The following is a 22,337-nucleotide window of genomic DNA, read 5'->3' as shown; positions in this document are numbered from 1 at the left end:
GTTCACTAAAACACTTTTCATTGTCTGGGTTTAGCTTAAGAGGAGAAGTTGAAATACATTTCTTTAGTGAACATCCAGAGGAGGATTTGGTTCACTGCTTTCATTGATCATGGGAAACTACTCATTCCTTCCAATAAGGGATGTCCTGATCAGGTTTTTTTTTTTACCCCGATCCCGATCCGAGTCCTTTAATATTTAGTATCTGCCGATACAGAGTCCCGATCCGATACTTAGCCTTAACTAATATTTTCCTGGATAATACAGCTGCATTAAGAAAAAAGTACCTGCATCCAAGCTGTTCCATAATAGTTTTTTTAATTTTGTTGAAACAAAGTATATACTTTCTATGGCTCTGTGATGCTGCGCTGTGACAGCAGACCCTCATGTACAGCCAGCTGAAGTGTGTGTGAGCGACGCAGCCCACGCTTGGTACTTCCATATCATCCACTGATTTTTCATATTCTTTACATTGTCACGTAAAATGACGTGGACGCATTGCTTGTCTATTTCACACGCGTTCAGCATCTCCTCGCTTGCCTGTTTTACATGCTCTGCTGTATGAGACACACGAAACTAGTGCGCATACCGACACGTTGTAACTCGAAAGGGACACTACAGACACTTTATCCACAGGTTTGCCAGAGTAACATTACGTGTGCGTCTGAGTTATGCCACAAATTGTGCTCTGACATCAAAAAAAAAAAAAAAGAAGAAAAATCGGCCTTGGGTCCCAGTTCAAAATTGCCGATCCCCGATCAGTGGAAAAATGGCCATATCGGCCCCGATCCCAATCCTGCAGATCGGATCAGTACATCCCTACTTCCAATAGCCAAAAAAAATAACACCAAAATAACACGCATATCCTCAGCACTTGATAACATCATCTTAACTATTTATTGTTTAATTCTTAGTGGATTAATGGATAATTTAACCTAAAGTCCAAGTTTCCTCCAAGAAATGGTAATGTCACATAACAAAGACTTACTGTTACTACAATGCTTTGCAAGATGCGTCAAGCAGCCATTTAAACTTCTGAAGAAAATATACATTTTGGGAGGCAGCGGAAACTGTTTAACAATTGAGCGGCTGAGGAAAAGCTCATTGTTCCCCATGACAGACGAGAAAGACCAAGCCTAGTAAGGTAATGTGTATCATTTACCACTTTTAATTTACTTGCATTTGCAGAAATGAGTGTAATTAGAGTAAAATATCAACAAGACGGTATGAAAATTGCCAGCCATAATAACGCCTCGCATTGTACTTGTGCCAAGCTTTTTAAATTTGGCAGGTAATCTGCTCAAACGCTTTGTTGGAAGATGCTTTCAGGCTGAATGATGAGAAGATTAAGGACCACTCGGTGTGATTATTAAAAACAAATGCAAAACAACAACAATAACACTGAAGGTGATCGAAAAATAGCTGCATTAAGCAACTCGAATATTAGAAGACGGCTCTCGACAAGTCCCTTGCTCCTGGCAATATTTACTGATCACTGTCAAAATAAATAGGTTAGAGATCATCACCTTCACACACATCAGCAGGGCCTTGACACAAATCTATGGCTGACAATAAATCTGTGGCATGATATATTTTACAAAGCCCTGAGCTCTGTAAATGCCAGCTAGCTGAGCGGACCTGGCCTACTCTGTCTGGAGAGGTAAGCCAGGATATGACTGTCTCAGCAGTATAGACAGTAGACCCTGCTATTTCACAGCAGGTTTGTGTATTTGTGAATCTGTTCATTTATAGCGGGATGATTAGATGTGTGTGTTTACAGTTGCATCTGTCGTGGGGGTGTGTGTGTGTGTGCGTGTGCGTGTGTGTGTGTGTGTGTGTGTATGTGTGTGTGTGTGTGTGTTTTCTTGGGAAACCGGCTTGATTCTCTTCTTCCAGCAGCGCAAATCCAGCTTATTGACTGGCCTCCTTGTGGCTACATTATCGATCCTTTGACTGCTAAACCTCAGAGAGCTGTTTCTATGTGTGTGGCTTGTGTGTGTGTGTGTGGCGCGCATGTATGTGTATGTGTGTGTGTGTGTCACGTTATTAGTCACAGAATGCTGCTCCTTTAGCTGCCCTTCACACCATCCGCTCAAACTAACTCCAATCGACCACAGATATGCTTTAGCTGCCGCAGCGAGGTGTGTGTGTGTGTGTGTGTGTGTGTGTGTGTGTGTGTGTGTGTGTGTGTGTGTGTGTGTGTGTGTGCGTGTGTTTGTGTGCCACATCCAATCATGGGAACCTTTGAGAGCCCAACTCAGTCCAGATGTACAGAGCACCTAGCGATAACACACTCCCCAAATCCCTGCACTGAATGAATAAAGATACACACACACACACACACACACTCCTTCATTTCTATCTCCAACAAAGGAAAGCGCCAGTGTTTTCCATGAAGGAAAGAAGCCTCTTGTTCTCTTTGATAATTTATTCATAGGCTGAAAGAAAAAGACAACATACGCCAGCAGTCCGATGGGACGGCAGTGATTTAGTGTTTGTAGAGAGAGAGACAGACATGCGGAGAGCTAGAGAGAGAGAGAGAGAGGGGAAGAGAAGGACAGAGGGAGGGACAAATGAAGGAGAGATGGAGATGAATGGAGGTGAGGAGAGGCTGAGAGCATCCAGAGAGATAATAGAGTCACTTCTTGCCTTAAAAAACAGTGTTTTTGTAGCCTGAGTGCAGAGTACACGCTGTCCTTTCCCTTTACTTTGTTGTGGCACATGTCCATTTCTTGCACACATGTATGTCATAAATATTTTGAATTGCTATTCTTAAGACCTGGCATGTGGCAGACATTCTTAGTCACCAACAATGACTGCTTAGTATGTTTTGGGAAAATGTGAACAAAAACTCAGCCAACGAAGGCTATGTGTATTTCACATCACGTCCTCATCAAAGGGACGCTGATAGTCTCGTAATCAGAATAAAAGTGCCTCATGCAACCACCAAATCTGGAGAGACTGATCCATCCTGATCTAAATGAATTCTTAATAAGACTGAGGGGGGTGGTGTAAACCGTTGATAATCCGTACAATAGATAAATATTAGCGCCAAATAACCATGTAAACGTTGATCGATTCTCCAACAGCTAAAGACATTTTTTCAGTGCACATTTTCCTTAAGTGCAAGTAGCATTAGGGTGATATTCTGTGGCGGACACACCTTTGTTGTTGGACTCTCTCCCTGGTAAAAGTTTGTAGGAGAGCTTTATGTGCTGCTGAGGTTATGAAGAACACCAGAAAATGCTAATATTGGTCCCTAGGACACAATGTGGCCCCATCTTGAAAACTGTAGTAAAAGGCGGAGTGCAGGAAGGATTGAATGAATGAGTTGAATTGAAGTTTTCTCAATAAAATTGGAAAACAAATGAGCCTCCTCCTGTTTTATGTGCAGCAGATCACATATTTCTGATCAGGCAGAACCACATTGGGCATAACAAAAGTTTCATTCTGAATAAATGCTTTGGGGCACGTACACACTTATCTTATTGGATCACTTTATTAAGCATCCATGTAAACAGTAAAGTTGGAATCTCTAATCCAAATGATTTCAGCCTGATTGAAGGAATATTGTCCATGTAACCAGAGCTTCTACATTCCAAAACACATTTAATCAAATTTTTCTTAGATCTGCAACGTTAATAATTAAAGTTTGGGCAAAAAGGACTTAGAGAAAGACTGTGTTGTTGGTAGGCAACAGCATCCGAATCACATTCTTTGTTGAGCCAACCATCCATTCAAACCTCCTCCTTAAAAGGTTTTGTGGCACTATAACAAGGTCACATCACGTCTACTTTAGTCTTGAAGAAATGAAAATTATAATGCATTCAGCCACAAGAGGTTCTCAGGTACTCATACAAAATGGTTGTTTTTAGTCATCTGAACAAACAATTTTCTGGTGAGAAAAGTCTCAAAACACGACTTGATTTTGAGAGATTGACAATTTGGCAGGCCTGTGACTCAAAATGAAATACGTCTACAATCCCAACCTTTACCCTCAACACAAAAAAAAAAAAATTGTAATCCTAATCCTCAATCTTAACATGTAAACACTTGTAAAAAAAAAAAAAAAAAAAATGATGTGCAGCCAAATGGCTTAATTTTAGAGGATTTCCTCACCTCAGCTTTCTATCTGTTGTGAGAACACAACACACAAACACACATTCAGATGCCAGCTTTCGATCACTGCTGTAGTCTAATTAGTGCCTGCAGGCCTGGGATAGGAAATATGGAGAAGGAGAAAAAGTTGATCTTTGACAACCCCAATCAAGCTGAATAAGAATGGTTCATTTGAATACAGAGAAGAAAAAAACACAACTACTTGATATTCTGTTTTGCCTGTCAGCGTGAATGTCTGTGCATGACTGTGTACATTCATATCAACACTTGTATTCAGTTTTTGGCCACATTATCTATAGGACTGCCTGAAGTAATCCTCTGTATATTTCAGGGTCAAAATCAGACTATTACCTCCAAAATGGAGTTTTCTCTCTGACTGCAGATGGTGAATATGTTGCTGAGATATAATTTAAGGAAAGCTGAGACTGAAAAGTCAATGCTTGTAGTTAATTTTTCATTTAAATGCCCAACGTATCCCAGAGTTCCTTTCGTCAATTAATAGATACATCACTCCGTCTGCCCTTCGGCTGACAACACAAAAATAAATGATTTGGTCCGCGAGGAGCGAACCTGAGTGGATTTTGAAGGTCAAAATAATTTTGATGTAATAACAACAGAGTGTGAAAAAGGGCACGTGTGAAAATAATGAGTATTGGGACAAAATAATACTAATCTAGAGCAAAACCAAAAGTGCAAGCCATCAAAAGGATGCTCCCTACATCTATCACATCTCGACAATGAACTGAAGACTGTTACACAACATTCAGAGGTCCTATGCTGTGCTGGAACTCAATCTCAACATCTTCTTAAACGCCAACACTGCTGATGACTAACTCAATAGTCTGACCTTTTATGACATCATGTAAATGTACTGAGTGTCATTAATCCAATTAGTATTTATATTTCATTAGCACTGATTAGTATATAACTCTAATGTCACTCTGGGAAGATCTCTATACTGAGCAACTGCACCTTCACAGTGACAGGTTTGATAAATGCTAACTACTGTCCCAGTCGCCCAACAAGCCAAGTTTTGATGGGGGGGGGATTATATTTTCCACATCTCGAATGGTGAGTTAGTTATTTCTAGGGCTTTGACTCCCCTTCTGACTTGCACTATTAAGATTCATGCGCAGGTGAAACTACTCTTAAGGCACTGATATGCTGAGGTAAGATACAGCAAGCAAGCTTCAATCACTGACACACTGGATTGACGTGGCGTAAAGGAACAACGCAGCCTAACATCTGTCCAAACATCTGTCTGACTACACTAGAGAAAAAATCTATACTTTAGTACACTTGATTAAAGAAGTAAAAAAAAAAACACCATCAATTATAAGAACCAATATGTTTCAGCAAATGTCTTCCTACCATTAATTTCCTCAGAAAAATGTGCAATCTAATTCCACGGTGCTGAGGGTGTAACATGGCCTCCGAATCCAAGAAGCCAGCTACCACAACAACATCAGCGGTCGTCAATAGGCATCCGGCCCGCCGGCCTCCTGTTTGTGTCCCCCAAACTATTATTCCTTCACCATGTGTTTTGGTTGAGTCAGCACGTTTATACCGGGACTTGTCTCCATGCCAACGATACACAGACAGCTGGGTCACTCACTGCTACGTGCGCAGTTTTTAACTTTCACTTTCGTTTTCGGAGCAGTTCACGTATTAACATTTTGCAGGTTGTAAGACATTGAAAATGGCATGTTCTAAAAATCAGTGGACAATGAAATTCTGCAACTCAGAGATGTAGGGACTTAAGATTTGCATTCATTCTCCCCCCAACCAGGACAAGACCCACGTGCCTTACTTTACGGCGGTAATAAAAACTTCACCAAATGTAGTGTGGCAAGTTCTACACAAAGACTCATCATATTTCGCTAAAACGACTAGCTTAACAGACGGGGAATTTCTCCCGGCAAACACCTTTTCACTCACGGTGCCAACATTTTTATCATATTGTTAAAACTCAACACCATTTAACCACAGAACAAACGACGTGAATTAACCTACAACCATCTTACACATCATCTTATTCGCAAACACATTCACGAACCATAATTACACCAACACCAACAGAATACCCAAGAGTCATTGCGCCACAGTCCACAAGGGGCGTTACAATATGCCAGGAGAAGCTGTGATTAAGATTTCCAATTTGAAATGGCATGATGAGACATAGCATAGGAATTTTGAAGAGACATTTCCTCAAAATTCAGAGGTAAGCACAACACAAATAAATGCACTGAAATCTTTATATCAAGCTGCAAGCAGGATTCTTGTCACATCTATGGCACAACAACGAAAAGCAACAGAGTGCTCACCTAGAGTGGTGTGGATTTTGGGTAAGCAGAAGAAGCCATTCTCAGCTGCAGAAATAATAACATAATGCATGACTGAAGTGATGGACACAGTGTTTGAAGGCAAACAAAAAGAGGAAATATTCAACTATGTATTTTAATTTATGTTAAAATGGAAATTACATTTTATTTTAGTTTGTATTTTTCTTGTTGTTTTGAATGAAAAGGACATTTTGTTTTGAATATTACAGTATTACTGCATGTGGCCTGACCGACCTCAATACATGGACCTTTGAGTCATTAAAAAAAATCTTTGTGGCCCTTTAAGATTTGTATTTGAGTACCCCTGATCTAGGCTTTCTTTATCTTAATAAGTGTATGTCATCAACGCTGACGCATGCTGCATGGATACACAGACACAGATAAATGAAGCAGCCAGTACAGAAATAATGAGGTAAGTTAATTGAGTCCTTATCGAATAACTCAATGACTCACTGACAAGTGAACAGTACTTTTACATGAGTGAAGAGATTCGTTTCGCAAACTCGAGTCGAGAGCCACATTTTTACGTTTTCAGATGTGAATCTTATAACCGTTGCTTTATTCTCAAGGAAAAACACCCAAGTTTTATGTAAACAAGTGCTGAGAAGAAAAGGACGTCACAACAATTTCAGGTATGAGGGTTCAGGATCGGGTTCATGATCTTCTCGAGAGACATGGCAGATGATAAATTCATGAGGGATTCAACCTTGATCTCTTGGTTAGAGAACTGTCTTGCTATCCTCTCAACAACACTTGCACCTGCACCTGAAGCACAGGTCTGGCCAAAATCAGTCTCTAATGTTGCCTCCATCCTAGCAGGAGTGAGTAAGCGCGGCATAACATTTGCCTCACAGTTGCAATTTATTCTCTTCTCCTCAAATAACACACAATAGCACACACCCAGATTTTTTTATACTCAATTATTCAAAAAAAAAAAAAAAAGCTGCACCGAAAATAAAAGCAAATTGTAATCAAAACAGAAATGGATGGGCAATCAAATCCCAAATAACCCCCCACCAACACTGCTGCAAAAACTGCAGGGAAATAATGGACGCTTCAATCATTTTCTGAATTAAAAGTCTTATGAGACAGAGCCAACGGAGTCCTACAGCAACAGCAATTATTTTTAAATTATTTCATTAAGGCACATGGCATGCTATGAATAATACCTCTGCATTCCACAAACTTCAAGGAGTGGCATTTTCCATATTCTTTTGTTATATTGCATCTATAGAAAATGAAGGAATGGAGGCGTGAATCACCAGTAAATTAACTTTAATGATTTGATCAATTCTGCTTATATTGTTTATGTTTCATAAAAAAAAAATTTAAATCACAATTGGCGTGCATATGCAAGTTTCTGCAATATAAGCAAACCCCCCAACAATAGGTGATTGACTCCTTTTTCATTGGCGAGAGATGAGTTTGCCTTCCTGTTTTGTTTTTCTTAAGGGTTCATCATCACAAACACACTGGAAAACAGGGACAGAGCAAAGAAACAGTTTGTACTCCTCAGCAGACTAAATCTAAAGAAAAAGTTTTAAATCAAAAACATTCTGAATTGAACAAATCCTCACATCGGAGGGGATTGTTTTCTGAAAGAAGGGACAAACAGTTCATCTGTTATCAAACCTGTTGCTGATTAATTTTCGGCCGATCAATTAATCAATTAAACAAGTAATCATTTCGGCCCTTAAAGTTATCTACAATGAAGACAGATGGATGAAAACACTGTAGAGGTGGAAGGGAAAACACATCGATAAATAATAAAGTTTAGGTCAACCCTTCAGGCTTAAGTTAACTTTGGCTAAATGGGGATTGTGTAACATTCTCTTGGGCTCTGGAGGAGCTCTGTCAGGTTTGAGAAAGTGAGCCTGATGCTATCTCAGACTGGATTGAAAGCTTCAAATTTAGAAAGAACAGAAAGTCTGTATTACAACCTGGGGAGAGGATCTAACAAAAGAAAATGATTCTTCTGGTTACATTCATGAAAACTGAGGATCCAGCTTGACACTTTCTATGGATTTAAAGTTGCAATATTATGCGACTGTCACCTGTGAGTCTCAATTGCATGGTGTGCAATTGCAAAGTGTTAAATCAAATGAGCGGAGTACCCCTTTAAAACACAGCCACTGAGGTGTGATACATTTATTATTGATATATTTATTATTCTCCAGATTAATCTAATTTCAGCCGATTTGATACACACGCTATCTATGCATCATTATCTTTAATCATCACAATCCCTGGGATTCACCGGACTGGTATAATATCAAATGCTTACCCAGCCTACCTCACTCAAATTAGTTCAGTAACTGGTGCATTTTAAAGTATTATACACATAATGTTTTTATTTGTTTTAATAAAAAGCCAAGAAAAAGAAGAAGCACAGGTGCTGGTTGTTTAAACCTGGGGGAAAGGATATGAAGTGCAGTGAAAGGAGATGAAATATGTTGAATAAAGCCTGTGTGTGTGTGTGTGTGTGTGTGTGTGTGTGTGTGTGTGTGTGTGTGTGTGTGTGTGTGTGTGTGTGTGTGTCCTCTATAGATATGTACAGTCCATTATCTGCATGCAAAGATGAAGGAGGTGCTTTTCTTACGGTACTTTGTTTGAGAGAGAGAGGTAAAAGGTGCACAGTGGACTGATGGGTGGGAGAGTCAGAGAAGGAGAAAGTGAGTGAGAGGAAAGAAATAGTGAGCGAGAGACTAAAGAAACGAGTGAGTAGAAAAAGAGGGGAGAGAGGAAGACAGAGATACAGAGAGAAACATGGCTGTCAGCATGTTTCCTGCTATAGTGGAGATTAAACAGCTTTCAGCACGTCAGCATACACTTCGACTAACAAGTCTCTCTCTCTCTCTCTTTATCCACAAACACACACACACACACACACACACACACACACAAACACACCAAAAATGTCCTCGAATATCTCCTTGACACTGGGGCTCATCGACAGCAGGAGCTCAGCTGATAAGGAGGAAGAAAAGGATATAAACGACGTTGCATATCTCTGCCAGCACGCGCGCACACACACACACACACACACACACACACACACACACACACACACGTATCACAAACACACACTCACGTCAATGTATAACATATCTGTAGGTCAACTGAGAGCCTGCAAAGTCTTCCTTATTTCCTTTCTTTTTTTTCTCTCACATGAATTACCATGTTAGCAGTCAAGACCCAACTCTGTACTCTTGCTGCTCTGACGCTGAACTGTCACTTCAATGCACAGGTCATACATCTGTTTGGAACCTCTTGTTTAACTCTGACTGGGGGGATGCAGTGTTGATTGGTAACTAATTGATGATGATTAATAATAAAGCTTGAGAAATAAAAACATCTACACAACGTGAAATGAAAAAAAGACAAGGTACGATGTATTTTCTGGCTGCTGGATTACATAACATAGGAAGTGTTAGCAAAACAAGATGGTGAAATGGTGATGGGCACTATATGATATAGAGAGCATAATTTTGCCTATATTTTGCAGGGCTAAACATAATGGCCATGTCTTTATAATATAGGCTACCTTACTGTACCACCAAGTCTCCTCAGCATCCACTCAAGTCATGTAGATATGAGCAGCAAACAGACAGGCCTTGTTTTAGCTTGTTTCTGTCATACAAACAGGACAGGATTCAGGATTTGGTACAACTGCTCGCAATGAGGACAGTCCCAAATTCTGGTCATCCTGGTGCCGAGGTGCTGAGCCACCACAACAAGGTGCTCTCCCTACAGCTATCTGACACACCTGTTGTCAGTTCAGTCAGCTCATTAACGTCACAACATGATTTCAGCGTGGGGGACCCCTGGCGGCTTCATGGCCTTTTGTTACTGCACAGTCTACATGTAGCATAAAGCCCGCTATGGAAACCACGATTACGCAGCTCATGCCAGTTGTTATCTGCGCAACCCTTCCTTAAACACATAGGTAGAAGGCAAAATTGTTACATAAATATGTCAGGACAGAAATACTGCAATAGAATAGAAACGTGACTATAAATTCTAATAAGGTAATAAAAGGCTCTAGAGTTCATGAGCAGATGGAGGTAGAGTAAGAAATGTAAATGCGACCGAGTACATTTCACTCTCAGTTGGGTACAGTTGGCCATAACCCTTATTCCATTTCCCTGTAGAGGGAACACACACACACATGCAGGTACATACACACACACACACACACACATACATATACAGCAGTACCCGTACCGCTGAGAGCTACATTATTCCCTCACCGCTTCGCAGGCCATGGAAATTCTCTGAATTTACTAACCATGACCCAGAAACACAGACATTCACTCCTTCAGTGCTGCCCCCCACCCACCACACACACTCCCTTCCTTCTTTCAAATTCAAGCACACACACAGTATAGATATGCATGACCACATACCAAAGCCCTTGCATGCGTAAACATGTGCTCAGTGAAAGGCCAATACGCCGGCCTCTCTTCCATATGTCAGTGGCTGCAGCTCATTCTGAAGCTGGCATTACATTCTAGCTAAAACACATCAGACTTATCTTGGCAAATAGCAGTCATTTTGTCTTTCATTTTGTCTTTCTGTCAATTCACAGATTTTATTTTGAATCACAGTGTTATGCAAGTTTTTTTTCCTTCATGATGTTAGGGCATCTCTTTCTGGTGCACTGAGCTTTAACAGTCTAGCTACATTTCAAAAACACTAAATTTAGACATTTTTGCCGGGAGCAAGGGCTTCAATTATTACACATTGTGAAAGACAAGAAGAAGAGTGTTCAGACAATAACGTATCATTACAAATATGTTGGAAATGGTTTACTTGTTTGAGGCAGCCAAGGTTTCAAGGTTCACGTTGCAGTATAAGTGCGTTTGTTTGTTTGTCTTGCGCATATGTTGGGACCCACAGATGAAGTCATTCATTGTGGATTTCAAAATGGACTCTGAACTGAACTCAGTGTCCCAGAATTCCCCATTCTTCACACCTAGGTGCAAAATTCAGGTTTGAGCTACTATTGGTCAGGGTGACAGACCCCTCGCTGATCAGGTAGTCAAAACCCAAGAGCATTCATTGTTCTCGCTCTCTCACTCAACTCCCTCTACTCCTTCAACCTCAGATCTTCAAGGGCTCCTCTCCACCTCCCCCCACGGGGCTGCCTGCTTTCAAGATCCCTTCTTCTGGGCCCAACAAGCTGTGGAGAGCTGCAAGCTGCATTGGCAGCAGGCCCAAAGAACTTCTCCTCACTGCAGCGACACAAGGTCCTGCCAATCTGAGGATCTAAGGAACACCAAGCAGGTTAGCATCGAGCTGCTATCTTTACAAAGGAAAGGAGCGACCAGTTTCCTCCTATGCCGACTTTCATCAAAGCTTGCACAGCATGAACAGCTTGTTCAACATTGAAGCCCCAACTTTCTCCTGCAACCACCAGCACCTTCTCTTCAAAGACTGGTAACGTTGAACTGGGCTTAGATAGCAAACCATAGCACGGCTAAGCACAGGACTTTAAACTCTGGTTGATGTAATGTGTTCAATTTATGTGTTTGTTCAATGTTTTGGTGTTATTGTGACCTCAAGTCAAGTTATTGGTAGCTTGCTTTCCTCGACGGCTAATTCGACATTAGTCGAATTATGCTTCACACAGATTCAGGGTCTCTGCATGCAACTAACCATCTTCTATAACCTGGCACCACGTCACACACACACATACTCACAGGCACACACATTCCTTGAGGCTAGAGCATATCACACCCACATGTGATATCCTTGACCGCCATTGTTTCTTTGTTCTTCCAGGCACTCACTCACTCACACAAACACACACACAAAAACACACACACACACACACACACACACACACACACACACACTTGTATATAGTACATGTTAGTTAAATTGTGTGTTTCCATCTTTGTGGTAAATAAAAGACCGTGAACCTTCTAGCTATCTATTTAATATTGTAGAAGAATGAATGTTGCCAACCTCTACACTGTCAAGAACTCCAAAATCCTTCAACCATTACTAGCTGTTATGGTAAATTTGGTTGTAGTTATCAAGTTAATCATTAACCAGAGTTATAAACAGTTCAGTACATTTCTATGAGACTGATTTAGTAAAATTGCTATCTTTTCCCTTCTTCAAGGGTGGTGCCCCGAGTTGATCCAATGCAAATTGGATCATATTATCTATCATAATTAATAATTATCCCAAATAATCATTAATTATTATTGATGGCCAAATTTAACCTAAATCCCCCTTTTATTGTTGTTAAACACTCCTTTACTGGGCCTTGTGTAATGCAAGGCCCAACACATACATAACAAGAATATATATATTTTTCATGCATCACATGTTGACGCTCCCGTGCGTGAATGAAAAAGTGAACCATTCTGATGCATGAAGCAAAACCTAAAGCATCTGTGAACAAACATAAATGTTAATGAGGAGTCTCCCTCGAGGATTCAGCTCCTGCTCCGACAGAGGTGGAGCGACTGCACAGAACTCCCGCCCTTCTCTGTTGTCACACATCGTGCATTCATAACACCACACTGACTCAGACGCCCACAAAGAAAGCGGCACTTCTCCATGTCCTCATTCCGGCCTTCACAACGCTTAAACAGCAAGGTACATGAAGCCCAATCAATGTCGATGGGCTGCATTCTCGCTCCGTTTTTCCTTAGCTCTCCTTTTGTTACTGTTGGTGCACTTACAGGCCTGTTTTCATGGCCGAAACTTAATTCAAGCGCAGACCAAAGACCTCAGCTATTAATGAAAGCCAAGAACCTGAATAGTGAGGCACACATTAGCTTGTTATCAACAAACCAATGTGGTAGAGACTAACACACTACTGTGCTCCTTTTGTTAAAATCAGTTCAGTCAATCAACTAACTCACCTTTTGCCCAGTTACATTTAATCTTTCACTTGTGATAAACGTACCTTCGTGTTGTTATGTCTCTCCCCTTTGTCAGCATCCTTCTCTTTCTTCTTCTCCTCCTTTTTCTTTTCACACTCCTTCTGTGAAGACAAAAGAAAAGAAGGTGTAAAACGGCGGGATCATTCCATATCAAATCAAACAGGCCCTTCCAAGGTCATGTCAAGGATGTTCTTGAAAGAATAAATAATAAAAACTTAATTGAGACTTGCAAAATTCGTTTTAAGCAGTGGATTCTTGAAGTTAGGCTCTCTCGGATACATTTAATCATTTCTGCTAAATCTCTGTGTAAATTAAACCTTACCAACTGCTTATTATTCCACTTGTTTGGGCTGAAATTTCTTTTGAACATCCAAGAAACCTTAAGGATCATTTGAAACATGTATTAATTTTAAAAGTTGTTGAAGAATGTTAGCAGTAATAGAATTAAAGAAAGCTGAATGATGAATGTTTCATTTCAAGATATTGACATCACCACTAGTTTTCACTTTCTAGCAACTGAATTGTGATTCTGCGTGGCATTAATACAGTCAGTATATCACATCTAAAGTTATTTGGTCCTGCATAAATCATTCAGTGCCACAGACATTGCTCAATATAGCTTGAGAGCTGAAAAAACTACTTTTAAAGTCTGTATATTTTTCCAAGGATTACTTTAATTTCCCCAAAACCTGTGAAGTTCACAAAAATTCAAAGATCGTTACATTACTCCCTCATTGTTCAATGATTTTGTGTACTTCAGACTTTCGTAAAGTCAAAAAAAGGATTTGGAGTACATATATAAGACTTTACTGGGTACCATTCATTTAATACAAGTTTTTACATGAATGTCTGAAACAACATATACAGCATATACCATAAATCTATGACATAGCATCCACTGAAAACACATATACACAGTAAAGATGGGCCAATACAACTTATGCTAGTAACTGTATGATACAAACGTATGCACCCAATCTGAATACAGTGTATATTATTATCAAATACTGTTTATATCTACACTCAACTGTATAAATGCAGAAAGTCAATTTTGTGACATATGTCGCAATGATCACTGCCGTGTTTTCTGTCCTGCGACACCATAATCATCAGATAATACAGCTACAGCATTCAAAGCGGAGATACACTCTTCTTCATTAAACCACCATTCAACACCCATTATGAAATATTCTGTAGGAGGAAACATGAAGCCTAATGGTATAGATTTGCTGCACCTCACGGCAGGTTGAAAACAATTAGATCGCATTCCGTAATGTGATTTTAATGCTTTCACAATGCAGTTTTAATGTGCAGACATTATTATCGTGCGGAGCATTGATGGAGTGTTTTTCAGGTTAATGGTTCTGTCTTGCTTTGCTATATGTTAATGATCCAGCAGCGATGCCAGCCACTGACAGGCTTTAGCTAATGACTGTCAGGATGCCAAGGAGAAAAAGCTTTAGCTTAGCGGGTGAAACCTACAATCTAGCCATTGTGGTCGCAATAACAGTCTGTTTCCCCCTGCCTCTCCCTCCGTCTCCATTCTCACTGCAGTTACTTTACTGGCTGTTTATTTATATTTATTTATGCTCAGATGGTTATTTGTCTTGAGAACACAACAAACACAATCATCAATATTTAGAGCGATGCAAATCAGAATCAACAATGAGAGCATTTACCATTATCATAGAGTCACTAGAGATGCACCGATCGATCGGCAACCGATCGCAATCGGCCGATAATGCCCCTATCGGTTTTGATCGGAGTTCTCAAAATAGATCACATCAGTCCGATCAGATGACGTTTAAGTATAAAGACAGTGCATTAACTGCATGCAGGGAGGGAATTTCATGTCCACTGTTGCCCCGCACTTTGGCCTTGATGCCCCGTGAAAAAAAAACTCATCGTACGGCCACAGTGGCCTCTGTGTCCCTGGCCCGGTCAGCGTAGCGAGCTTGCCTTTAACTACAGCCACCTGAGTGCACAGTAGTCACTCACAGTAACTTCAGTGAGTCCGCGGTTCGCGCAGGTGAAGTCTCATCATCACAATGATCTCACGTGAAAGCCTCTCAAACAGCAACAGCATCTCGAAACAGAAGTACGAAACTTACAGCACAGCGAGCGAGCGCAGCCGGTTTTGACATGATACGTAACTGACTTATGTGGTAGGATTTAGTCCGGTAAAGTTGGAAATACATTCACAGATTCGAACTTCCCAGATCAATAACTCATAAGTGAAACCTTGTTAAAACACAAACGACGGGTATTTTCTACCGTAGTAAGGTAGACAACGAGCTACAACCGTATGTTTATCAAAACGAGCGTCTGGACATTAACTCTGGTCTGTATGGGCAGCCAGCTGTGAGACGAGGGCGCAGGGACCGTCTTCAAAGTGCAACACCGAAAAGAGAAACTACAAAAAATTCAATAACTTCACTATTATTCAGAGTTTAGTGTCACCAAAATCACTCCGCACATCAGTGGTCTCCTGCTGGTTATTCTACAATTTTTTGTTTGGAAAAAATGTGCTTTGCCATAATTTTGGGGAATTTCTATTGGGAGAAATATTCAATAACACTAATATTCAGTGAGGTGTCACAAAACCCACCTCACCCTAACACTACTTAACAAAAACTACTTTCTAATGAAACTTTAACTTGATTTAGGTATAAAAAAAAAATGTTTTAATACACAATCCATGTCTTATTATAAATTAGGATGTTATGGTATCAGTCTGAAAGGTAAATCAACAAATTTTACTCAGTGGCCTTTGTGCCCTGTCATGTGGCCTTGGTGCCCCTGAAAAAAAAAACTGAAGACCAAATGGACTTGCCCCTTAAATGACAAAATTACCACCCTGACTGCATGCATTCCCACTAGTAAGCTACAGTTACTCTATGTAAGCTGAGTCCAAGTTGTCTCTAAGAGAGTCTCTAGAGTGTGAAATATTGCACATTGCCTCAGCCTGCAATAAAACGGTGGTCAATTCATGATCTCATCTCCTAATTTTTATACTTAATAATACAATGTCAATGTTGTGTAAGAAGAATCATTAATTAAATATATGAAAGTTACACAAGACAACAATATAGAAGAATTTAGGGATTTGACGCTGTGATCGGTGATCGGCAATATCGGGATCGGCAGATACTGCTTTCGGTGATCGGCCCCAAAAATCCTGATCGGTGCATCTCTAAGAGTCGCTAGCATTTTTGTCCTATGTTTGAAGAGTATTATGGATACTGGCCTTCACTCTGTTCAAACTGATTGATATCATCAGTTGTTCGTCTCACAGCTCACTAGGCCTTATTCTGGCTGCATTTGTGTCGACATATCAATCAGCAACTTTTGAGTTTATTATCTTTGAGGCCCTGGCACCAAGTCTCTGACTCTATTAACCATGAGCTAATGAGGCTAGCATTGCCCAATTTGCTCCAGCTGTATTAGCAGGCTATTATACTCCCATCTGATCCTCACTCATAAAAACGCAGCAAATTACAGCTGGGATCCTCCTCCACTCATTGTGTTGGCTGGGTTTATGACTCTGGTTATTCAATCAGTTCATGTCCGCATGGCCAGACTGACTCAAAGCAGCACTGACCTCGTGCACCAATGTAAAGGACGATGGGTGATAGAGAGTGGCAACCTTGTCAGGGCCTTGTCAAAAAAACACACCCTGACCACCACGGCATCGAACCCTGACCCCTCAGCTCTTTATTATCACTCTTACTAGGTTTTTTTTGTTTGGTTGTTTTAATGTTATTTTGAGCGATCTCAAGAATTTCCTTTGGGATTAATAAAGTTGTATGTTGTCTCATTTTATGCACACCACTTCCTGGTATCGATCCTATCGATCCTGTTTTTTTGTTTTTTTTAAAGGAGTCATATTATACCCTATTTCTACAAGTTAATCTAGTTCCCTGGTGTCCTAATGAAATGTCTGTGACATGCTTTGGTCAAAATACCATAAGGATGAAGCACAATAGCAGTTCATAACTGTTCAATAACCCTGCCAAAACAGCCCTGTTCAGAACAGTCGGTTTTGAGTGCCTGTCTCTTTAAATGCAAATGAGACACAGGTAATCCACCCACTTCTTCCGGGAGGTGTGACGACGCCGGCACGCTCATGCTACCATGACAACAACTGAGCGTGAACCCTGGGAGAAACATGGCTGCAGGAGGAAACTTTGCTGTCCAACCTTACATGTTTGAACCAGAGTCAGACCCTGAACAAGAAGGAGCTAGCGAATAAGTTGCTCAATGTAGACTGCAACAAGACGTTTCTGAATGGTGAGTTATGATCTTTATTTTACTTTTTTCTTAAAAATGTGTATGTTTGTACGTCGGTAAATACGGTCGCTGACTAAATACGGTCGACCGCTGACCGCTCTATGTGTAACTCACTGCTTATAAAAATCTAGATATGTGTTGAGTAAACATAAGTAGCATGCTATTCCCGTTACACGAGTAAATTTCACAAGTCCGCAATGTTTTTTCGGCAGCTACGAGTGGGAATGTAGCACTTTTATCCTCAGCTACGCCATAATAATGCTTCAAAACTCACCTTCCTGCATGGCAGACCACCCTGGCCTCGTACCAGTGTGCATTCTCACTTCAGAATGCACTAAATATCTACAGAGCCTTTACGTCTGAGGGGAATAGAACAGTAAGTGTTTTTTTTTTTTGCATACCGTAAAATATCAAATAATAGCCGGGCGTTTATTTGTTTGTTCCAACCACTTAACAGACCAGGCCTTTGTTTTGGACAGGCGTTTAATTGAGACCCGGCTATTATTTGGTAATATACGGTATAAATTCTGTTATTGTAATATAAATATGAGTAATGAAATAAATTCAATTTTCCACTTTGTTACATTGCTTATTTTTCTTTTTGAAAGGCAGTTTGACAATTGTTAAAATGTTACATATCAAACACTAGAAAAGATACATTTCTGCAAAAAAAATCAATTTGCAAGAACACAGTTTATTAGCAACATCTACACCTAGGTCTATGACAATCTTGCTGCTCATAAATGGTGGAAATACAAATTAGATATTGTGCAGGAATTTATGTTTTGTGCTTTTGGATACTCATCCCACTCCTACGAACCTGTCTCTTGATGATCATAATTCTTATGTCTACATGTCAAACACTGAAAGTACAGAAAACAGCTTATATAATTTTATAAATACAAGTACAGCAAACAACACACAACTATTCAAAAAGTTACTGAATGTACAAGTAGTTTTTATTGCCTGTTGTTAAACAGTAGGTAATGTAAATATTTACAAAAAAATATAAGGTAAATCAAAAACTATGTCTAAATATAAATGTATAACTAAATATATCCACTCTGTTCAGCCGTTACAGATACTTGGCATATAGGAGCTTTGAGAGCTGGTGTTGGGGCTTTCTGGGCTGAAGAGTTTGTGTGGCACTGCCCAGCTGTGTGGTGCTGCGTATACGGATGGAGTTCCCCGGCACTCGAGGCATCTACGTGGGGTTCAGACCGGCCCTTGACTGAACCTTGTCACATAGTGGTCCATCACCTCCTTCTTGTCCAGCGTTTCTAACTGCGCAGAGAGTGCCTCAGGAATGGAGATCTTCAAAACGTCATCTGCGTATGAACCAGGGTCCTGAAAAACCTTCTCAAACATCAGGTCCAAGATGTCATCCACCTAATCTGCAATTAGAAAAAGTGAAATATTGTGCGTACTTTATCGTGTTTTATCGTATATTTATTAAAAACAAAACTAGAAAAAGCCATAGACACTGGTTAATTTATATTTTATTTATTTTACAAGTATTTTTTAATGTCTGTTTCATTTTTCTGTGTGATTTCAATAAAAAGGTTTAAAACTTACGAAAGGTTGGTTGCTCCTTCACTGGCTTTGCTGTGTATTCTCCTCCTTTCTTCCACTTTGGAAATGAAGCCTGAACAGTGGCTCACCAGCTGAGGTTGTTGCCTGTGGACGGTCTGTATTTTCATTGTAGTGCAGGGCTGCCAGGTATAGTCTTGGGAGGAAAAATAATACAATGCTAAATAAGAATGCGAGCACATTGTACACATTGCAAAAAATATTCAGAAAATGGTGATTTATTTTCAAATAAATAGCTGTATTTAGAAAAATGCAGGACTCATGTCCTCTGCTGATGATTAAAAAATCAATTTGATGAGGAAGAATCTGGCAAATCACAAACCCATGCAAATCCCTCATTTCACATTAGATTTTAGTACGTGAGCAAAAACGTACACATTTGCGAAGCAACTTTTCTGTGTCCGTGTCTGCATATAACTAACGTTAATCGTAGCACAGCAGGCAGGTAACCCCTGTCTCCGGCTTCAAAACTAAGTAGTGATTGCTTTACTGCAGGTAACGTTTTGGTACTCTCAGATCGGGTCTCTCATGCAAGCAGCTAACACTACACACGTAGTTACATGAATACTAACACAAAGGAAGTCTTTAGCCTCCTTTAGCACAACATGATAATAAATTAACGCAGCCCACCGTCCGTGAACAACTGAGACCATTTCATACCGTCTGCTCGGCCGTGAGCATGTGGAGGAGACGGTCTCCCATGCGTATTCACGTCGGAGAAGTTGTTCGCGGACGGTGAGCTAGCTAGCTAGCTGCTCGGCCTTGAACATGCTAGCCAGCTAGCTAGCTAGCTAGCATGTTCACGGCCGAGCAGTTGTTCACCGGCCGATTAGAAGCGATCATATATGAATATCCTAATTCATTTTCTCAATTCAGTGCCATGTTTTAAAAGACTGCTGATTAGCATTACAGTGAATCATATGACCAGTAAGCCCAACGTTGCAACTTAACGTTAGTTCAGCCTCATATCTACATCGACGGTTAGCGTTAGCTCATGTGCTAAACGGCAAAGTAACACAAACGAAACTGTTTTTTTTAAATACTTACACGGACAGTGGGTATGGATCCATCTTCTAGGAACAATCTCGTTGCCAGTCCAGCCTTATACTGACCCTGGTTGCTGAAACAGTCCGGCGTGAAGTGACTGGCACAGTCAAAAACACTTTTGCTCACTGAAGCTGGGACGTTTCCCTGAAAAATAAAATTTAGCCACTTCGCTCTGATATCCTCTTTGGTAGGGAAGCGATGAAGGGAAACATGAGTATCCATGCATCTCATGACATAGCAGGAGTGCTTGGCTTTCGGGTTGTACATGGTAGCGGTCAGGCTGTCGTGTACGAGTGAGGCGAGAAAATGGCGGATCATCGTTCAGGTAGCCGGCGTAATGTGGGAGGAGATATCCAGCACGAGGGTGGGAGCATAGACATATATACATAGACGCCTCATTGAGCGCTGGACCGTACGTCGACGTCGCCGCCATATTGGAGGAGGCAGCTCCGCCCCGTGAACTAATACGAGTCAATGGAGTGAACTTTATAAAGCTCCTTCTACAAAGTGCTATAAGTTAATGTGTCTCATTTACACATTCACACACATACGGATATATTCAGGACACAGAGAGGAACCAAAAACAACGTCTGTAACGTTCTCTGAGGATTATAAATGTTAGCTAATCCTCATATGTTCAGTATACAGGTCGGCACCAAACCATTTTATAATGTTTTTATGAGTGTTTACAGCTGCTAATGTATGTAACGCTGTTACTGTGATGATACATGACAGTTAAATATTCAATCTGTCCATAATAACCACATCCTGACATGCAAATGAGACAACTGTCCGCCATACTGTCAACTTGGTTAATCTAATTTAACTTTATATGGACAACTGACTGCATAATATATGAATCAGAATCAGAAATACTTTATTGATCCCCGATGGGAAATTCAAGCGTTACAGCTGCTCCCATTCAAAGTCAAGAATATGCAGAAAATACTACTACTATGATTTCACTAATAATAATGTTGAAAACTATATATGGTGCATATTTATAATAGTAGCCTGCTGATACTTAACTTTTTTTTTTTACCATGAAATGTTATTTTATACCATATTTGTCATGGTGTGTATCTCTTCACTGCTGTTGCAGTTTCTCATCTTGATTTGCAGACTTGATGATATTATTAGTCAAAAATCACTGTATTTATAAAATGACGGTGTTTTTGATTCACACAGATGCCACATTTGCATGTCAGGATGTGGTTATTGTGGACAGATTAAATATTTAACTGTCACGTATCATCACAGTAACAGCGTAACATACATTAGCAGCTGTAAACACTCATAAAAACATTATAAAATGGTTTGGTGCCGACCTGTATACTGAACATATGAGGATTAGCTAACATTTATAATCCTCAGAGAACGTTACAGACGTTGTTTTTGGTTCCTCTCTGTTTCCTGAATATATCCGTATGTGTGTGAATGTGTAAATGAGACACATTAACTTATAGCACTTTGTAGAAGGAGCTTTATAAAGTTCACTCCATTGACTCGTATTAGTTCACGGGGCGGATCTGCCTCCTCCAATATGGCGGCGACGTTGACGTATCGCAGCAGCGGGCCAACCCGCTCAATGAGGCGTCTATGTATATATGTCTATGGGTGGGAGTATTCAAATCACCCGCTCTGTTACGTAACAGCGCGGGTGAAATCCAACTGGCTCCTTTAGAGACACATTTTCTGACTGCGTCCGTTTACAAAACATTGACTTAGTGGTCAAAAATCATTCTTAAGGGGTGGGGAGGCACTCCAGATATGCAAATACACACACTAAAGCAACGAAAAAGTGAGTTTTGCATAATATGTCTCCTTTAAGTATTTTTTGGGCCTTTTTATGGCTTTATTGATAGATCAGCTGAAGATATGACAGGAAACAGGGGAGAGAGAGGGGGAGTGACACGCAGCAAAGGGACCCAGGCCGGGAGTCGAACCCAGGTCCGCTGCAGAGCCTCGGCACATGCAAGCGCGCGCTACCAACTGAGCTAAACAGCGCCCCTGACGATGATGTTTTTAAGGTGGGTGTCACTATAGTGGG

General features: G+C 40.4%; 1 protein-coding gene and 1 long non-coding RNA gene across 3 annotated transcripts in view; both read right to left on the bottom strand.

The window, feature by feature from the left end:
* The window catches only part of LOC115597187 (stromal membrane-associated protein 1-like), an 83,543-nt gene that overhangs the window by 19,237 nt on the left and 41,969 nt on the right, over positions 1–22,337 (bottom strand). Inside the window, exon 5 of one of the 2 annotated variants that reach the window (XM_030442939.1) lies at positions 13,384–13,458. In XM_030442939.1, the coding sequence (XP_030298799.1) occupies positions 13,384–13,458 (75 nt within the window). Of the gene's footprint in view, positions 1–13,383; positions 13,462–22,337 lie in introns of both variants that reach the window. The other variant, XM_030442938.1, reaches the window with a different exon arrangement.
* LOC115597190 (uncharacterized) lies at positions 18,325–20,652 on the bottom strand. Its single transcript, XR_003987041.1, has 3 exons — positions 20,288–20,652; positions 19,226–19,376; positions 18,325–19,044 (listed from the first exon to the last, which is right to left on the bottom strand). It is a non-coding gene; the product is annotated as an uncharacterized LOC115597190 (long non-coding RNA).

This window comes from Sparus aurata, chromosome 15, assembly GCF_900880675.1.
Source record: "Sparus aurata chromosome 15, fSpaAur1.1, whole genome shotgun sequence".
Lineage (NCBI taxonomy): Eukaryota > Metazoa > Chordata > Actinopteri > Spariformes > Sparidae > Sparus > Sparus aurata.
The sequence above is the reverse complement of the archived record's forward strand: the minus strand, read 5'-3'. Positions and strand labels throughout refer to the sequence as shown.